This window comes from Suricata suricatta, chromosome 2 (genome assembly GCF_006229205.1).
Source record: "Suricata suricatta isolate VVHF042 chromosome 2, meerkat_22Aug2017_6uvM2_HiC, whole genome shotgun sequence".
NCBI lineage: Eukaryota > Metazoa > Chordata > Mammalia > Carnivora > Herpestidae > Suricata > Suricata suricatta.
Genome location: NC_043701.1, coordinates 158,110,141 through 158,129,203, shown reverse-complemented (window position 1 = coordinate 158,129,203; position 19,063 = coordinate 158,110,141). Strand labels below are relative to the sequence as shown.

Sequence of the window (19,063 nt, the reverse complement as noted above, 5' to 3'; positions counted from 1 at the left end):
CCTGGTTCCTGCTGAACTTCGCACTTCCAAATGCCGAGCTTCCCTGGACGTCAGAGCAGTTTCCCAAAGTTCAGGTCACAGAATGACAAACGGATACATTATGGATTCACCCCCAGTGTCTTTCTTTTAATTGCTGATTCAGTTTGTATTTCACTGAAGCCATCCAGTATTCAATATGCTTAAAAATGATAAACTCTTGAGAATTTGATGTCAGGTGTTACATAAAAGGATTCGTTCACGTTAGTGAAGTGGGTTTATCTTTTTCAAACATGTTTTCAATCTAAAGTACTGGCTTTCTAACTTCTTTTAGTTAATGAATTTGCATCTTGGAATGGGAGAGAAAGGAAATACAAAATTACACCTGAGAACATTTTCATTGATGTCCACACACACCTGTCGTATACCCGTGATAACTTAACACCAGGTTCAAGGGAAGCCTTGCTCATCTATATAGAAAGTATTCACCTTCCAGAATTGACTAGGTGTTTGAAATGTGAGATAATGAATAAAGTTGACGTTCAACTTAGCTGATGACAAGTCCGTGAAAAATAAATGCACATATGGCTTAACATCACTGACTAACCGTCTAACTGACTCAGCCACCCAGGCGGCCGCAAAACCTTTAAAGTAGTGGGAGGGCCCTGGGGCTCAGCAGGGATCACTGTGGAGAACACAGAAGTTGGTGTGCCCCATGTGACCTGCACTGACCATTTTCACCCAGTTCGCTGCCCTTGCTTTTTTACAGTGCACAACTACGCTCACTTTGTCATTTGCTGGAACGTCCACTTGGGTTCTGTTTCACATTTCAGACAGTTTTCTTTCACAGATGCTCAGACCTCTGCATACAGATAGAACACTGGGAGATAATAACAATTGGTGATAATTGGTGTCACTGCCTCGTTCCTGGCTCAAAGAGAATTTCTGCTAATGACTCATTGTTCATCAAGAAGCTGACTTATTCATCACGGCTAAATGAATTTTTCCTGTTATTTTCGAGAAGAATCCATTATTTCCTGTTTTACTGAGCATCAAGATCAGGATGGCTACACTTTTCTTATCTGTCATGATCATTTGGGTTTTCTGTACATTAGCGGCATGGTGCATTTTATATCTCTTAATCTTATAATCATGGGATGACTGTCACTTGAGAAAGGGGTATTTTTTAGTGTACTGTTGGATTCATACTGTTCATTAATGTTTATCTGTAAAGTGAGTATCAATATTCATGAACGAGCTTGGTTTCCCTTTTTTCTATTTTTTTCCTTTGTTATCTTTTAAAAAAAGATTTTAGGATCTTTTCTTCTTTGTCTAGGAAGATTTTTTTAACCTTTCTATTGTGGAAAATTCCAAATATTAACATAAGTAGGTAATTCAGTGTGATGAACAAACCCCCATGTACCCATCACTGGGTTTCAACAGTGACCTGTATTTGGTCACTTTTGTGTACCCTCCCACCAAAGGTGAGTTATTGTACTGCAAATCCCAGACATCTAAATAAATTTAAAAATTATTTTAAAATGTTGCAAATAACACATTCTCCTTATTTTAAAAAATCACTTACACATTAGGCCAAAGTCCCCGTGATCACTATTCCCCTATCCCAGGCCCCTCCCCAGAGGTTGCCACTGTTGTTAGATTGCTGTGCCTTTCCTTTTATTTAGGTAGATTTTTTTTTTGGGTGATCTTTTTCTTTCTCCTTAATCCTTTAGACATATTGAGCAATTTGTGACATTTCTCTACTGAGTCATGTCAAAGCCTACCAAGAATTGCGAGAGGGCGGAAGGGAAGGCATGTAGGCAGAACAGCAGAAGCAGGGTAGGTGACCTGATCTGAAGCAAGAAGGCCTGGAATCTCTTCCAGCTCTGCCTCTCACAGCCGCACGGCCCTTTGGGAGACCCTTCTCTGCATCGGTTTCCTCATATATGAGTTGGGGATCTACAGCTTGCTTTATAGAATTGTGCAAGGGTGAATAAGAATGTGTGTGAAAGTATTGTGTAAATGGGAAGACCGAGCTCTTTATTATTGCCCATGGGAGGTCATTTTAAGATGCATGGAAGTAAGGAAACTTGTCTTGAGAGGCTGGTAACTGAGCCAAGTGCTTCATTTACCCGTAGCCTCAGTTTCCTCATTTGTAAATAATGAGGCGAATAATAGCGTCTCCTTCATGTAGCTGTGAGGTTTTGATAAGATAATACATTTGCAGGGCTTCGTACAGAGCAGGCACAAAGTAAGTGCTCGTTGTTACTGTAGTTTTCCTAATAATCATCTGACTTCACCATTATCAACCAGTGACCCTGCTTCTCCTCTTTCAGGTGGGAGGTGTGCAGTCTTTGGGGGGAACAGGCGCACTTCGAATCGGAGCTGAGTTCTTAGCGCGATGGTACAATGGAACGAACAACAAGGACACGCCTGTCTACGTGTCCTCACCAACCTGGGGTGAGTCCTTCAGCTGTAGAGGAGAAACAGAGGAGCCAGGGGCTATTACCCTCATGAATCTCACGGCTTATGCAGAAGATGTAACCCAGCCCTGGGTCAACTGACGTTTGGGAATGGCTCAAGCAGTGGGTTGTGGCAGTACATGAGTAACCTGATGCTCCAGTTCAGAATACGGTTATCAAGACGCTTGGTAGACTTGTATTTTAGCGGATGTTGAAACTTCACAGAGGAGGTATAAAATGTAGACACAGGAAGTCCCATTGTGGTGTAAGATGTAAGTTTAGCAGGACTGACCAGTTGAACTTATTCTTGGTTACAATCATTTTTCTAAGTCTTATTTTTTTTAATGTTTTTTTATTTTTGAGAGAGAAAGAGAGCATGAACAGGGGAGGGACAGAGAGAAAGGGAGAGATAGAATCCAAAGCAGGCTCCAGGTTCTCAGCTGTCAGCACAGAGCCTGATGTGGGGCTCAAACCCACGAACTGTGAGATCATGATCTGAGTTAAAGTCAGAGGCCTACCCGACTGAGCCACTCAGGTGCCCCTCATTTTTCTAAGTCATAATTCCTCACCTCGATGTTGAGCCTGTGAGGGCTCTGAAGCTAACTTGTGTCCTTTCCAATTAAGCTTCTGTGTTTGTAAAAACATTTAACTTTTTCCCCTTTGCTTACAGAGAATCATAATGGTGTCTTTTCTGCTGCTGGATTTAAAGACATTCGGTCCTATCACTATTGGGATGCAGCGAAGAGAGGACTCGATCTCCAGGGTTTCCTGAATGATCTGGAGGTGGGCGATTAGATGAAAAGTAAACAGACCCCCCTGGTGTCAGCAGAAGCAGGGAAAGGTCTTTGGATCAGTTGATAAGGGAGAGAGTCTGAAACATAACTACCCAAACCAGATGGTGGTTTCCCAGTTAGCACATAAGGAAGAAAAATGCTGCTCCTTGCCCAGTGTGCCACTGACTCTGACGGCCTCCACCCCTGCCATATTCCTGCTAGTGTTGTGGCTGACATAGCTTCCTTCCCCTCAGAATGCCCCCGAGTTCTCCATCTTTGTCCTCCACGCCTGTGCACACAACCCGACCGGGACTGACCCAACTCCGGAGCAGTGGAAGCAGATCGCCGCTGTCATGAAGGTAACTGCCTTTTCAGAGCATCTCGAGACCTAGTATGTATTATTATTTTATGTATTCAAAAGCAATACCTGTTCATGGAAGAATTTGGAGAAAAGCCCAAAGAAGAAGATGAATATTAACTGTAAATCCAATTATCCAAAGAAAGCCATTGTTAATATGTTACACATGTAAATGTATTTATTTCACAAAGATGGGATCATTTTCTTTATGCTGTTTTGTAACATACTTTGTCTTTCCTTTGGATTTCTTTACATGGCATGGAATGTTTTATAGCACCATTTTCCATGCATGGCTATGTGCCATTAGGGATTAATTAAATCAATCCATGGACATTTAGATCTCAGGTTTCTTGTTTTTCTGAACAGTTATGTATAAGATTCCTTTTTATTATTTCCTTGGGATGACTTTCTAGATTGGAATTTCTAGCTCAAAATGTATATATTCTTCCTTAATGTGTTTAAAGAATACTCATTGAGAAACTGCTGTGTGTCAGGCACCCGGAGGATATAATAGTGAGCACAGCAGGGACCGTCTCTGCTCTCAGAGAGCATGCAGCCTGTTTGGGCAGACAGCCGAGTACTGTGGGACAGCGGCGTTGCTGGGGTTACATGGAGGCACACAGCCCAGACTTTGGGGAGTGTGTGTGTGTGTGTGTGTGTGTGTGTGTGTGTGTGTGTCTGTGTGTGTTGGGAGGGCAGTAGTGGCAGAAGAAGCCATATTGCAACTTGAAGGATGAGGACAGGTGGGGGCTGGCAGGGAAGGAATGTTCCCCACAGAGGGAGGAGTGTGGTCAAAGCCCAAGGCAGAAGTCATGGCTCATGTAAGGAACTGAGAAGAATTCTCAGTGCAGCCGAAAGGTTACGAGTGAGTTAAAGGTAAACGGGGGCGAGATCCTGTGCTGAGCCGTTGGGCATTATTCGGAGGGCAGTGTGGAGCTACAGGAAAACATTGTCATCTGTGTTATGAGCAGATGTGCGTTGTCCTCAGGCTACGTAGCAGGGAGTGGACCGAAGGGAGGCAAGGTTAGAGAAGTAGGGAGCAGGTAGCAGGCTGTTGTCATGATCTGGGTGGGAGCTGATGGGGACCTGCGTGAAGTCAGTGGCAGGAGCAGACCTGAAAGGATTCTCAAGCTCCCAGGAGATGGGGCTGATAGGAACTGGGATATGGTTGGATGTGAGGGCTGAGCTGCTGGGGGAGGAATGGAGGATGCACCCTGGGCTCTGGCTTGGACAGTCGGGGGCATAGAGGTGGTGTCTGTGGAGGGGCAAGTTCCGTGGTGGGGAGTTCTTTGAGGAGGTTGGAGAGGTGACAGTAGGGACTACATGGTCTGCTTTGTCTCCAGTGCCCAGGAGACTAGGCCTGGGGTTGTTGGGGAGCCCTGGGGAGACCAAGCTAACTAAGCTTATTACACCGGGAATTCTGAGGAGAGATTCCTTCATGAGCATAGGACTAGTCTGTGCCTCACGAATAAGCACGCTGTTTGGCAAAGCGGCATCATGACACTCTAGGAGAATGTACTTTAAAAAAATAAGGTTTGCTGAAATTGTTAGATTTATTGGTTTGTATTTAGCTGAACAGAGAAACAGATGTAAGTGGTGGCTGAATGCAGAAAGGGGAGCAATAGGAGAAATGCGTAGTGTTAGGAATTTTGTGCAGGCACCAGCTGGGGAAGGAAGGCTGGTGTCTGAGGTTGGTTCCAGAAGGATCTCCTGGCCTGACTCGCTTTCCTTCCTCACAGCGCCGGTTTCTGTTCCCCTTCTTTGACTCAGCCTATCAGGGCTTTGCATCTGGAGACCTTGAGAAAGACGCCTGGGCCGTCCGCTATTTTGTGTCTGAAGGATTTGAGCTCTTCTGTGCTCAGTCCTTTTCCAAGAACTTCGGGCTCTACAGTGAGTGCTCTCCTGAGTTACAGCCCCCCCTCCCCACCCCACCACAGCTCCCAGCTGACTCTCGTCCCTCCCTCTAGATGAGCGAGTGGGCAATCTGACCGTGGTTGCAAAAGAACCTGACAGCATCCTGCGGGTCCTTTCCCAGATGGAGAAGATTGTGCGAATTACTTGGTCCAACCCCCCTGCTCAGGGCGCACGAATTGTGGCCTCTACCCTCTCTAACCCTGAGCTCTTCAAAGAATGGTAAGGGGCGCAAAGCCTGATGGGTGAGGTGTGGGAGTGTAGGACGGTAATTGTCTCATCACATTTAACCGTCTCTTCCTTTTATTTTGGTAGAGACAGGACAAAATTACTTTGAACCCTTTGAGTCGCAGACATTTCTGTAAAATAAGGCTGGCTGGCACCTGCCCACACAAACGTAACACAACGCATGTGAATAACACATCCCAGCACCAGGAACATCGGAAGCACTCAGTGAAGGGGCGTTTCCCATATTCTCCCACCACCCAGGCTTCCCGCACTAAAAGTTGGGAAACACAGGAAGGAATTTCTGATAGACTAGAATATCCAACTGCAAGTTAGTGGGACAACTTGGGGACTCTTCATTCATATCCAGTTTGCATATATTTTGCCTTATTTTGAAATAATTCTTATGTAGTAGCTGTCTACATAAAAGTAGTAGTCTACTACTACTACTACTGATTACTACATATGTAGTCTACTTAATTAGGCCTGATAAAATACCTTATCCCGTCTGGGTCAGTTCCTAGGTGAAATCTGGGTTAAAACATGAATAGTATCACAGCCAGTATACCTACGACTAGTGATAAACTCCATCAGAAGCTCAGTTATTTCCTTCCGCCTGGTAAGTCTCTCTGTGGTCTGCTTATCTATCCATCTAGGCCTCCACATACGATCATAGCCAGGTTGTGATCTCATTGGCAAGGTACAGATTAAATTATGTTTTTTAAACCTACATGTTTCTGTGTGCCATCTATCCTGTCTGGGCTAATATTTATACTGCTGTCCACTCAGGACAGGTAATGTGAAGACAATGGCTGACCGGATTCTGACCATGAGATCTGAACTCAGGGCACGCTTAGAAGCCCTCAAGACTCCTGGAACCTGGAACCACATCACTGAGCAAATTGGAATGTTCAGCTTCACTGGGTTGAACCGTAAGTGTTCCCCCCAGCCACCCGGAATGCTCCCTCCTCTCAGTGTTCTTGGGTTCCGCCCCTTTGGTTGTTAACTTGTTTGGTCAGCCATAACTTTGAGCAGAACAAGTTAGGTTTTCTCGATGTGTCCCACCCATCTGTGGAGCCATAACTCAGATATTTTCATTTTTGGGGGGCCTTGAAGTAATAGGATTTATAGCTTGGACTCCTGCTTTATGAAAAGTCTCTCATAAATGCTCAGGTACCTTTTGGCTTTCCTTAATCCTAAGTATAAATATTATACATGATTATTCAGGGACCTGATTTCTTAAGAAGTCTTTCCTAGTCTCCGAGCATTGCTCCCCAAAAAGAGGTTATAAAGTTACCTCTCCATTTCATAAATAAGAACTTAGGTTGGTAGCTGGAGTTGAGAGGCAATTGGAAATCTAGTGGGTAGCCATGCGTGATCTTGGTCAGCTCTCAGTAGGGCACATCAGCCATTGGCTGCCCTTTCTGATGATAGAGGATTCATTCATTTAATAGGTGATTCTGAACCCCTGCCAGCCAAGCCACAGATCACATGGTGCAGATGTGCTGCCCCCTGCGTGTGGAGCTTGTGTTCTGGGGACAGTGGTACGCCTGGCTTGGGTAGCAAGGGGACCATGAGGGGTGCTGGGAAGCACTGTAAACCAGGGCTGTCAGAGCGCCTGTGTGAAATGGGCTCAGAAAAAGCCAAAGGCAATATAAGAAGGATGGTACTGTGTATTGTAGACCCCTGGAAATACTTTGGGGTAAAATGAGGCTACCCAGAAAGTAAAGGGATGGCTCAGTTAGCCACAGGTGGCCTCCCAATTCTGGAATGGGGCGTTAGTTCACCTGAATAAGCAAAGTCATCCTTTGCAATTTTTAAAATGTTAGGTGTAATGGAAGTCGTATTTAGTAGCAGTATTCTAGAGGCTCAGAGATAGGGATGTCTCTCTGTGAGATAGTTATATTACCCCACTCTCCAGAGTAGGAAATTGGTTTTATTATGAATTGGAAAACAGTGAGAATAGACCTGTGCTCATAACACGTAAGTTGTATTTTTAGCACCTGGCACTATTTACCCTTTTGATAAACACTTTTTTTCTCCCAAAATTTTATTAGGAAAACTTTTAAAACAGAACAGTTGGAGGAATTGTACAGTGAACCACATTTATCACCACCTGGGTTCTACAAGGGCTCATGCACAGCGCTTCCTTTATTATCACTTTGCCCATCAGAAGAGAGGATTGCAGCCTGTCATTGTGGTGTCCTCTAGGAGATCTCTGAAGCCCCTGAAATGATATTTTAAACACTGTGTATGTGTGTATTGGCCTTTTTCTAGGGAAAGAGTTTATAACTTTACTTTCTCAGCTATGATGCTTCCCTCCCTGACAAAAGTAGAGAGGTTTCATCTTTATTTAAAAAAAAGAAAACAGGCTTGGGGTGCCTGGCTGGCTCAGTTGGTAGAGCGTGCAACTCTGGATCTTGGGGTTGTGAGCACTGCCCTCATGGCGTTCCAAACTGCTCTACCCTACAGAGGCCCCAACTCCTAATTCCATCACATTAGGGGTTAGGGTTTCAACATATGACTTTTGCAGGGACGAGAACATTCAGTCCATTCCCTCAAATCGACGGTGCTAATTAAGGATGCTAATTATTTATGGAAAAATCAAGTAAAATTGTCTCATGGCTTTGCAATACACGAGAAATCTCTAGGGAGTGTGGCATGAGAGAAAAATAGGCAGTCCCTTCCTATTTCCAACATGAGCTTTTCTGCAAACACGCGGGAAAGCCTTCCTGTGTGTTTGAACGAGGGACCTGAGAAGTGCCAGGTCACAAGCAACTCGACAGTTTTTCAGCCTGTTGGTTCATGCGCACAGCATTTCCCCAGTATCTGTAGCTCCGGTCCTTGTACAATGTGCTGTGAAAAGGAAACATCAAAGGCAGTTGCTGCTAGGTGCTGGGGATAAGCAAATAAGGTTAAGGAAGAGATAAAGGAAGCACTTCAAGCCAGCTTTTAGTATCAATGGGATGTTCTTAAGTCTGAAGGTTGTGTTAAGAGGTGGTTCTGGTGAATGTAACCTGCGTCTTCAGTCAGAGGTAGTCCCAGATTAAAATTCCCATCAGGAGGAGTCATAATAAACTTCCTGGGGATTAGAAAGTTAGCTAATAAGTGGTTTTCAGAATCAGTTGAGCATACTTCCCTATGTTTTATTTGGGCAAAATATCTCCTTTTATTTTGCTTCTCTGTGTTGGAGGAAAGAAGGGAACCTGAAACTGTTGTGAGATCTCTGACCCCAGCGGCTGAGACGGTTCTTACTACTCTCACTCATTGTATCTCTTTTGGTTTTCAACAGCCAAGCAGGTTGAATATCTGGTTAAGGAAAAGCACATCTATCTGCTGCCAAGTGGCCGGATCAACATGTGTGGCTTAACTACTAAAAATCTAGATTATGTGGCCACCTCCATTCATGAAGCAGTCACCAAAATCCAGTGAGGAAACACCTCCCCAACCAGCGTCACCAAAGCGGCCCTGTCTCGTGTGTCCCCCGCCTGTGCAAGCCTAGCTGTGCGTGTCACGGAAAGAGACTCCAGAGGCTGGAGGCTGCTCTGGTGAGGCGGCCCCACGTGAGGAGGGCTTCCCTTGTAAGAAATGGGGGCCAGGGATTAGAGCCCCTTAGGAGGCCAGAGCAAATTAAGGTTTTAATTTAAGAAGAATAAAAAGGTACTTTGATCATGACACATAGATATCTTGCCCCCTCACTAGAAGCCAGAATGTTGCCTCTGTTGCTCATGTGCTTCTGTGTATTGCTTGACTCTGCACAGTCTTGTCCCAAAGATCAAGTTCTCAGAAGAGCCAGCCGTGATTTGTGAGTGTTGGCTGTGTCATTAAAACTCGTCATCTCTACCCAGAGTGTCTGTCTCCTGCTCTTTCTGCATGGTTGTGTCCCTAGCGCTAAGCTCTAGTTCTCTAGGGGGAACAAGGTTAGATTTACCTCTCTCTCTCTCTCTCTCTCTCTCTCTCTCTCTCTCTCTCTCTCTCACACACACACACACACACACACACACACACACACACACACAGTTAATGGAAACAGAAGTTTAAGAAAACCGTATTTACCCTTGCTGGGAGCAGTGCGTTCTGATGTTTTTCCATTTTATTGTGTTCTGTTTCACTAAAGAAATAAAAGTTAACTGAGACCTATGGAATTGATTTTGTGATCCACTAATGGGTTGTAGCCCACATTTAAAAATGAATAGGGGCTCCTGGGTGGCTCAGTCGGTTGAGTGTCCAGCTTCAGCTCAGGTCATGATCTCGCAGTTCGTGGGTTCGAGCCTCGTGTCAGGCTCTGTGCTGACAGCTCAGAGCCTGGAGCCTGCTTCAGATTCTGTGTCTCCTTCTCTCTGACCCTCCCATGCTCATGCTGTCTCTCTCTCTCTCAAAAATAAACAAAACGCTAAACAAAAAAAAATTTTTTTTAATGAATAGAGGGATTTGCTAGTTGCTAAAGAATAAAACTAAAATGCATTCTTGAAGCATGCCTCCCCTTAGTGACCTCGCCTCCCCTTAGTGACCTCGCCTCCCCTTGCTCTGGTAGTTTGGTGGGCTTGTCCTTTAAAGGCCAGCCGTCTTCTTCTGTACTTAAGAAACTGGACTTCATGGATTCATGGAAGGGTTGGCATCACTCCGAGTGATTCTAGAACACAGCCCTTCCCATTGCAGGTGGGGGATTTCCAGGTCTGTCAAAACAGCGAGAGCCACATAAATCTCATTTTCCAGAGAGTCCGAGTGACTCAAATGACAGTTTTGAAGACTTTGAGTCTTAAGAGGGCTACTACTTGGAGTTTTTAAATATTGAAAGATAACACTATAACAGGATCTACTCCTTTCTGAAATGCCTTTGAGTTGTTCTAAAATTCTACAATCCTGGGCGATGATTGGGGTCTTATCAGCTCTAGTCTGTCTCCCCCAGTGTGGCAGTCTGTTCTGTATCAATCCTGACTCCTCCTTTGCAACTGGACTGGGTGGGAGATGGATTCTTCCAGTAGTTGATGAAGCATCCCATTCTACTGGTGGAGCACCTTAATTATTTATTATTATTATTTTTTTTGGAGGACCTTAATGAAAAAGACCTTTGCCTTTATCCAGAATTTGATCTCTGTCTGTCCTGCTCCCCCATCCCCCTTCCCCCCCCCTTTTAGACAATGGACACCGTCTATTGGCATTTAGGACTGACCTTTCAAATAGTTGAAAGTCACAGTTGTTCCTTGTTTTTGCTTTTCCATGAAACTCTTCCCTCCCCCGCTTCTTCAGTGTTTCTGCACAGGATACGGTTCCCAGACCCTTCAGGATCCAGCTGGATCCCAGGCAGTCGTTCGGAGATCACTGTGTGATTGGGGCTGGTGGGTGTGAACGGATTTGAAGAGACGACCTCCACTCAGCTCTTCAGTACCTCCTGCTCTATGTTCCTTTCCCTCAGTATTTGTTCTTCCCATTTAAAGATGCTGGTCATTCGTAAAGGAAGACACAAAGCCGGGCTCAGTAATCCTACGTGCTGTCACTCTTCTGTCATCTCCAAGCACAGCTTTAGGCCAGGAATTCTCAACAGGGTGACAGTACCACGAAGGGAGCAAAAAAGTCAGAGTAAAATGGTGTGCGGCCCTCCGAAGCACAGTCCTACCCCACAAAGTCTCAGTTCTTAGCATTTCCATTCTCTTGTTAGGGAGAATTTAAATTTAATTTTTCTCTTGGGGGAAGACACTAGTACAAAAAAATGGTTAAAAACACTTCTTTAAACCAGAATGTCCCTTCTTTAAACGCTAAAATATTTTTTGCATAAAAGAAAGCCCCCATCAATGGGAATTTGGCCCTCATTCTGCCCCGGCTTATAGGCTAGCATTTCTCTCAGTGTGTTCCATTTTTCCCATGTTCACCTGAAAAAGCGTTTTGTGTTAAGTTTGGGAAAAGCTGGGCTTAGTTCCATAGATTCCTTTGCTGCATGGCTTCTCAGGACCTCTCAGGCAGGTGTGCACCTTGAAGTGCAGAGGTAGGACGGTTCCTCTGCTCAGGAGGAGGGCACTCACCTCCAGGCCCTGCCACTTCCTGGCTGTGTAACCTTGAGCAAGCCACTAAATGGCTCAGATCCTGTTTCACAGACTAACATCTTCACGGGGGGATTTGGGACAGAAATGAGTAAATGTATACCTAGCACAATACTTGGCACATAAAGACCTCACCAAAACAGCTGATACTGTCACTTCTTATTATTGCTAGTAAGGTTAACAGACTGGAGAATCTTAAATTGTCCATAGGCCACTAACTGACCTTGGTACTGGTTGGAGAAATTTGTATTGTGTCAAATCCCAGCGTTCCTTCCACAAAGATGTTAAATGCCCAAACACCCCTCTTACCTGTCTGGCTTTTCCCTCCTTCCTGCATTGGTTGGTTGAAAATTGATCAATATGCCTGGCTCTCTCCCCTGTTTCTTTTCCCAGCCTTTCGTTGGAGACCACTGGATTTGTGTCACTTTGGCTCCTCTCTGGAGGGTCTGCAGAAGTGAGCCAGTGTGACCAACACATTGTTTCAGGGGCTTTCCCAGGTCTGGTCCCCCAAGACTTTGAACTTGGAAGGCACCCTGCCCAGTGCCTCACCTATCATGTGGGTTCAACAAATACCAGCCCCTTCTCGTTATCGGCTTAGTACTTCTCATCTTCGTTCACAGTTGGGCTTCTCACTTGGGTTTTACTTTCCATTGCTGGAATTTGCTGCAGCAAAACCTTACCCATCTGGCCCCCAAAGCAGAACACCAGTGCTTTCCTGTAACCGCAAGTACAGCTTTGCACCTGGCATTCAGAGCCTTGCCTCTTGAAGCAGGTGGCCCTCAGGTGATGTGTGCTCCAGCCCAACCCGCATCTCAAACGTGAAACCACTTTAGAACTGATATATTTCAGGGGCAAGAAAAATATTCCAGGAAAAGCATTTCCATTTTATTTAAAAATTATTTACAATTTATTAAGCCTTCATAATGCTTTATCTTAAAATCTTTTTTTTTTTTTTTAACTTCTTTAACCTGAAGAAGATCTTAGGGAACAGAGCGGGGAATAGGGAAGGGAGTGGTGACAGGCTCCTTGGGATTTTGCAAAGGGATGGATGTGTGCAACAGCAGTGGCCTGAGCCCCGTGGCCTAAGCGGTAATGACAGGAAGACTAGCCAGGCAGGCCCCCTTGGGCCAGTGGCCAGCTGGGCAGGAAGACTGCACGACGACAGTTCTTGTTTGAAACTCAGTGTTCACTGGTTTGGGTTTGAGGTGCCCAGCACCAAGGGCTGACACTTTGCCAATTCCTATTAGGCAAGAATAGATGTTGGGAGTGGGTGGTCGCTGTGGAGTTACCTGGGAGTCATGCACTGCTGAGCCTCAGGCAGAGCCGGGCAAGGGGTGAGAAGTCAGGCATACATTGCTGGAAAGGGCATCTCCAGCGGGAAAGGCTTTACTTCCAAATGCTGTGGCCCTCCTGTCTGCAGCATCTGCTCTGGTTTGGTGGGAAACTGGGACAAACATGGGTGGGGGTGTGGTACAGTACCCTAGGGTGTGCCAAGGATCTCTGAAGACTTCCACTTTTTGGCGGGTCCTAGCTTTCTCCATCGATCTGCTAGACACTAGAGAAGACCATGTCTATCTGTCTCGAACTGCCCACTATTCACTTTGCTCTGCACTGCAGAAACTTTGGGCTGGAAGTTCCACTACGTTAAAATAGTGGTTTTTAAACTCTTTGAGATTCTCATGAAACTATTAGCCCTCTGAAAAACACTCATAATAACACACACACTAAATTCTGACAGTACTAGGGGTTTCACAGACCCTCTGAAGTCCAATAATGGACCCCCTGGGGTGACTGACCCCTAAATTAAGAACCCCTGAGTTAAAGGTTCCTATGGGTAAGCATTTTCTTTTGAGATGCAAATAACCCAAAGGAATGAATTATCAGTCGCCCTCTCCATGTGATTACTGATTGAATGGGTCGAGGGTGGGGGTGGGGGTGGGAGTAAGGGTTTGGGGGGAAAGGAGGGTAAGCCTGGATAGTATACGCCAGGGAAAGATTTGGGAATGGTTTGGAGATTGAGCAGGCAGCAGGGGATCCCTGGATCCTTGACTGAGGGAACTCAAGGAATGGGAGATAGAAAGGGAGACAGGTGTCCTAAAGACAAACTTCACTTACTTCCACATTTTCCCAAAGGTTGGTAGGCTATATAGTTAGTGATCTACATGATTAGGGATTTTAGTCTTAAAGTAGGTATGTGGAGTTATCCCGCCATCTGGTGGCCACACTTGGAATTGCATATGCCCCGACATCAGGTGAAAAAAGATCTGGTAAGCTCTTGGAATGAAGTACACTTAGCTGACCTGCTGGGGAGGAGTAAGGAGTGGAGTGGAGGGAATGGATGAAAAAAGACAGCGATTCTTCAATGTTCCTGTTTAATGCACATTGAAGTCCCATGAGAGCCTGCATCCTTCTTGGCTGACCTGGGCACTCTTTGGTTTGTCATGGCTAAACTTGCTTTAACAGCTTAGAATTTTTCTCCATAAGTTTTTGTTTGTTTGCTTGCTTTGATTTGAACTTAAAACCTGAAATTCCATCTCTGGCTCCCAACTGGGTTTCTGCTCTCTGATCCTCCTCTTCCAGAGCAGATTTATTGATGGATTGATGACTGCTGATAGGGAGCCAAAAAGATGTGTCCCTGGGGAAAACGGTGACTTGATGTTCCATCTTATTGTCTTTCCATTCCAGCCGAGACTCACTTTCCAGGCTGCTAGAATCCTTATCTAACAGGAAACTGGTCACCAACAGTTTTCTGTTCTGTAACATCACATGCCACTATAGCCGAGTCCCACAGCTCTAAAGTCCTGGCGAAACTCTTGGTGTATCTCCTGAACTGACCTTCATACCCGCTGCTCCAGCCGCCTATGTGCCTGTCTTCCAGTGGCGCCTTCTGAGCTAAGCTAAGCATGAAATATGGCATGAGGGGATCCCAAAGAACAAAAAGGGAGTCAGGGGTCCCATAGTGGCACTGTCAGCGTAGGGTCATTTCTTCTCCAGTCCCAGACTGTGCTGTGGAGAAGATCATTTCTAGCATGTTCCACCAGAGGCCCCTCCATCCATGATGGGCACAGCAAGGCTCTGAGTCAAACTGGAGGCAGCAAGGGGAAATCTGCCAAACTGACAGCTGGGGGTGAAGAGGTGGATGGAAAGCAGAATGCTCTGTCACCTACGGGAGGCCTCGGGAGACACGGAAGATGGGAGGGCGGGTTCTCCCTCAAAGCTCTGGAATCTCACATACCCAGCAAACGCTGTCTGCCCCGTCATGTGATCAGAGGCATTAAATTGGAGTTCTCCTCAGAGGCTCTCTCTCCATCGGGCGACCTCTTCCTTTTTCGACCACCTGAAAAACAATTTGTAAGGATCAATCTCTGGCTGGGAGGACATTCCTTGATACGTCCTCTCTCCAAACCGGATGCAGAAATGGTGATGAAATCCTTGGTAGCTTTGCATCAAGTAGTCTGCATTGCATGCTGGTGTTGATACCAGCTTATTTACAGCTACCTGGGATGACATGTCCAAGACGCCAGGCTGGTGCCGGCGGCGAGATTTCCTGAGAGGACCGAGTAAAGCCAGGCAATGCCTCAGAACCATGGCCTTCCGTCCCCTGAAGGCCCAGCTGCCGGGCAGACACCTTCTGAGAGGGGGCTGGTCTCTCAGCCTTTGGTGTTCCATGAGCCGGGGTTTTGGTGGGTGTTCTGGGAGCCATTCCCACACACCTACATTCTGGAGCTTGGAAACAACCTTCCTTCTGCATTGGGGCAGGCGGGGTAATCATATAATTGCCCTCAAGGATGGAAGGGCAATGGGTTCCCAGCTCTGTTGTTTGTAGGAAGGAGTATTTTTCTGCTATTGGCTTCCTTTCATGAAAGATACTGCTTTTCTTTCTACTGAGTCTCTTGGACACAAATTCTTTCATTAAAGGACCAGATAGTAAATCTTACAGGTTTTGCAGGCCATTTGGTCCCTGTTGCATGTGCTCAACTCTGCTATTGTGGCCATAGATAACAAATGGGTCTACGACCCGATAAGTCTTTATTTACAAGAACAGGCAGGAGAGGGAGGCCAGGATTTGGCCATGGCCATGGCTTGCAGGCTCCTGTTCTAGAAGAAGACCAACTGAATGAGACTGAATGGCCCAATCCCCATTACAGATTTCCATGATTACACCTCATTAGATTCCCACAAGGAGTCAATGATTCTTCCTCCAGGGGTAATATCCCAACATGATTTTTCTAACTAGCTGGTGTGAGGCTTTCAACTAGGTGAAGAGCTACTCACTCAAGGTTCTCAGCAGCTTCTTCCCCACGGTTTCCTCAAAGTCGCTACTGCAGGGGCTGGTCTCTGTGTCCAGGTTGATATTACAACATTCACTATCTGATGCTGAGAGAAAGGAAAGAAGAAAGAACTCAAGTCTTCCCAACCTACACACCCAGGAATCTAGGAAGGGTGTTTCTGATTGATGTTCCTCAGCAGATGAAAGTTCAAAACCAGAGCCAAGGCAGTGGTGGCTGTAACAGGGGGGGGTGTCCAGGAAGCTGTTGGCTCTCATTGGTTAGCAAGGAGCAGTTTAGTGCCACAAAAGGAACAAAGAGACCAGGAGTGAGAATCTAACAATGCAAATGTTATTTGGCAGGAGAGAGATGAAGAGGACAAGATGTTCTCTGTTCAGTATCTTTGCCAGACAAAAAAAGCACATGTGAGGACTCTGAAGTGGGGATACTGATACTTACTCAGGCCCTGGGAAATCACAGGACTCAGTAACAAGCACATGTCTGAATCTTCTCCCCTGAAACCCGGTGGGGATTTAGACAGGCACAGAATCTCAAAGACAGGAAGAGGCCCAGACCCTTAATGCCAGTGAGGTAAGAGCCTGACCTGGGAGGCAGAATGGGGTGGTGGAAACAGCACTGCATGCAAAGCCATGAGGCTGATCCTGCTTTTAGTGGTATATAGACCAGACAAGTCCTTTCTCAGGGCGTCAGGGTCCTCATGCAAGGTCCCCATGTCACATAAGGAAAATGGACTACATGATATCCAAAGACTACCTTCTTTATTCTTATTCCTTTGGTACAATTTCTTGCTACATGCTTTAGCTACTAAGTTCAGTGTGTGAGGGAGAAAAAGAACATCAGTTCTAAATTCGGGTCCTTGCATGGCGATTATGTATGTCCCAGATATTCTGAGTTGGCCACAAGTTCAAATATGTTGTCTTCCTGACTGCAAGAATTGATGAGCACTCGAGGGGTCTCATACTATGAACTGGGACAGGTCTGGGAGGTCAGGTGTGGGGGCACAGGCACTGCTGATGACCCGGGGGAGTAAGTACCAGGGGGCAAGTACAGGAGGATGTCAGTACAGGTGGGACATGGGGAGCTCAGAGCAACACCACGGCCAAGGCAGAGCATTGGGAGACTCAGAGGTGATATGCTCTCAGAGCTCAGGACAAGTTCTACAGATCACCTCTGGCCCAAAGGAAGGGAAGAGCCCCCTCAGTGAGAGTGCTGGCTGACTTCAGGTTCCTCATCTGGAAGGCAGGTCTCGTCAGAACTACCTAGTATTTAGAGCATGGTACCATGCACCATTGTATGCCCTCCATATAAGCTATCTCATTTATGTCCCAAGCTACCCCATGACCCAGCCACCATGATTTACATTTGTTAACATAAGGAAGAAACTTATCTGTAAAGATAAGGAAACAGAATCTTAGGTTAACATAACTTGCTGAAGATCGCATAGCTCCTAAATGAAGGAGCCAAGATCTGAATCCAGGTAGAAACCTAGCTCCTAACACCACCCTCCACATTGTCCTCCTGGGAGAATGGATCGACAGGCCTGATGAGGGGTCGGCACTTACTAAGTGTGAGTTTCTCTTCCCTCACTCACTGTGTGAGGAGGTGGTAATATTACGGGGGCTGGGGTCCCTCGCTGGTTTTCCCTGGGCCATCCCAGTGCCCGATGGCGATGACCCCAGCTTCCCTCCCTGACCTGCTGTCGTAGGAACAGCTGCAGAAGACAGTGAGAGCTGCTGTGTGCTCTGTTCCTCCAGGTCCGTCATTTCTTCCTGGGTGAAGGCCATCTCCTCCATCCTCAGGTACACGACCTCGCCGGGGCTTCTCAGCCCATCTGAGTGGCTGCCTGGGGAGGACAGTAAGCGTGTGACCAATCTGTTCTATGAGAAGACCTGCGTCTCCACCTGGTATAGGATGGCAGCTCTGGGCAGGGTCAGGGGAGGAAGGGGGGCTGCCCTCACCCCATGGCAGCCCAGCCCATCCACCCAACTGACTTACACGGTAGGCTGTTCCTGTTGCTCAGAAGGGTGATGGCAGGGTCGTCCTTGGGGGTCTGGGGTGTCCCCCGGGTCGTAGGAGCCTTGGTAGAGTCTCCGTCAGCAAAGGCCTCCATGTCGGGAGATTGGGGTGAGCTGTCCATGTGGCAGGCAGTGAGTGCATTCTGGTACTGCTGCCGAGTGATCTAGAAAGAAGAGGCAGAGAGGGTAGGAAGCTCAAGAGGAGCTGGGCAGAGCCCTCCCTGGATGTGGTCAACCTCTGCAAGCTCAGAAGTAGCCCTACTAAACAAGGATCTATGAACTGGGTCCTTTCCCAAGCTGTACGGGCCTAGTAGTTGAGGGACAATGAGTCCCCACTGTCATTTTTATTGGTTCTGAACTCCTACAGTAGCCTTGGAGGAGCCAAGGCTTCTCAGACTCAGGGGAGGTTGGAGGGTACCTTCAGGTAGCAGAGTACTTGCCCACAGAGAAGTTTTAAATATGTGCTTCCACTCTTGCCAGGGGCCCTCTTCCTAAGGGTCAGCAGGGAGCATAGTGAGAGATGCTTCGCTGCTCCCTGTCCCGCTGTCGGGAAGCTGGAGGTGAGGCCTGGGAGCGCACAGTCACTTCTCACTTGGACTTGGCCTGTCTCCGGATGTGGGATCATGCTCCTATGTGGGAAAGGCCTACAGCAGAGGTCTCCGAGTTGCTTCATCAGATCATGGGAGTCCTCCTAGTGATTTTCCTGATGTGTCAAGCCTCACCCAGAAGTAAAAGCATCTGGAGGATCAGGCTTAGTCAGACCAGAAGGGAATTTCCATAATTCCAGGAAGGAAAAAAACATGTTTCAAATGTCTTCTCTGGAATACAGAGAGGCTAATCTGTCATCTCTGTTCTCTGGGTATATGTTGCAGTCTCATGTGTCATATCCTTGGTTCCAGTAAAAGTGTTTTTGCGCCATCCATGATAGAAATGTGCTACCACGAGTCAATGAATGGCATGGGGTGAAAAGTGACAATGGCACAGAGTGCCACACCATGTCTTCCCAAGCACTACGG

The 19,063-nt window shown here is 46.5% G+C and overlaps 2 protein-coding genes across 3 annotated transcripts in view; one reads left to right on the top strand and one right to left on the bottom strand.

The window, feature by feature from the left end:
• GOT1 (glutamic-oxaloacetic transaminase 1) overlaps positions 1 to 9,845 on the top strand; it is a 24,696-nt gene extending 14,851 nt beyond the window's left edge. The window contains exons 3-9 of the mRNA XM_029932354.1: positions 2,313 to 2,436; positions 3,109 to 3,221; positions 3,466 to 3,570; positions 5,309 to 5,459; positions 5,537 to 5,702; positions 6,495 to 6,637; positions 8,998 to 9,845. Coding sequence (XP_029788214.1) covers positions 2,313 to 2,436; positions 3,109 to 3,221; positions 3,466 to 3,570; positions 5,309 to 5,459; positions 5,537 to 5,702; positions 6,495 to 6,637; positions 8,998 to 9,137 — 942 coding nt within the window. The 3' untranslated portion in view covers positions 9,138 to 9,845. The remainder of the gene's footprint in view (positions 1 to 2,312; positions 2,437 to 3,108; positions 3,222 to 3,465; positions 3,571 to 5,308; positions 5,460 to 5,536; positions 5,703 to 6,494; positions 6,638 to 8,997) is intronic.
• Positions 9,846 to 12,626: 2,781 nt separating this feature from the next.
• The window catches only part of CNNM1 (cyclin and CBS domain divalent metal cation transport mediator 1), a 59,173-nt gene continuing 52,736 nt past the window's right edge, over positions 12,627 to 19,063 (bottom strand). For both annotated transcript variants that reach the window (XM_029932352.1, XM_029932353.1), the window contains 4 exons: positions 18,028 to 18,211; positions 17,726 to 17,875; positions 16,019 to 16,120; positions 12,627 to 15,080 (listed from right to left, as the gene is read on the bottom strand). In XM_029932352.1, the coding sequence (XP_029788212.1) occupies positions 15,001 to 15,080; positions 16,019 to 16,120; positions 17,726 to 17,875; positions 18,028 to 18,211 (516 nt within the window). In that variant the 3' untranslated portion in view covers positions 12,627 to 15,000. The remainder of the gene's footprint in view (positions 15,081 to 16,018; positions 16,121 to 17,725; positions 17,876 to 18,027; positions 18,212 to 19,063) is intronic.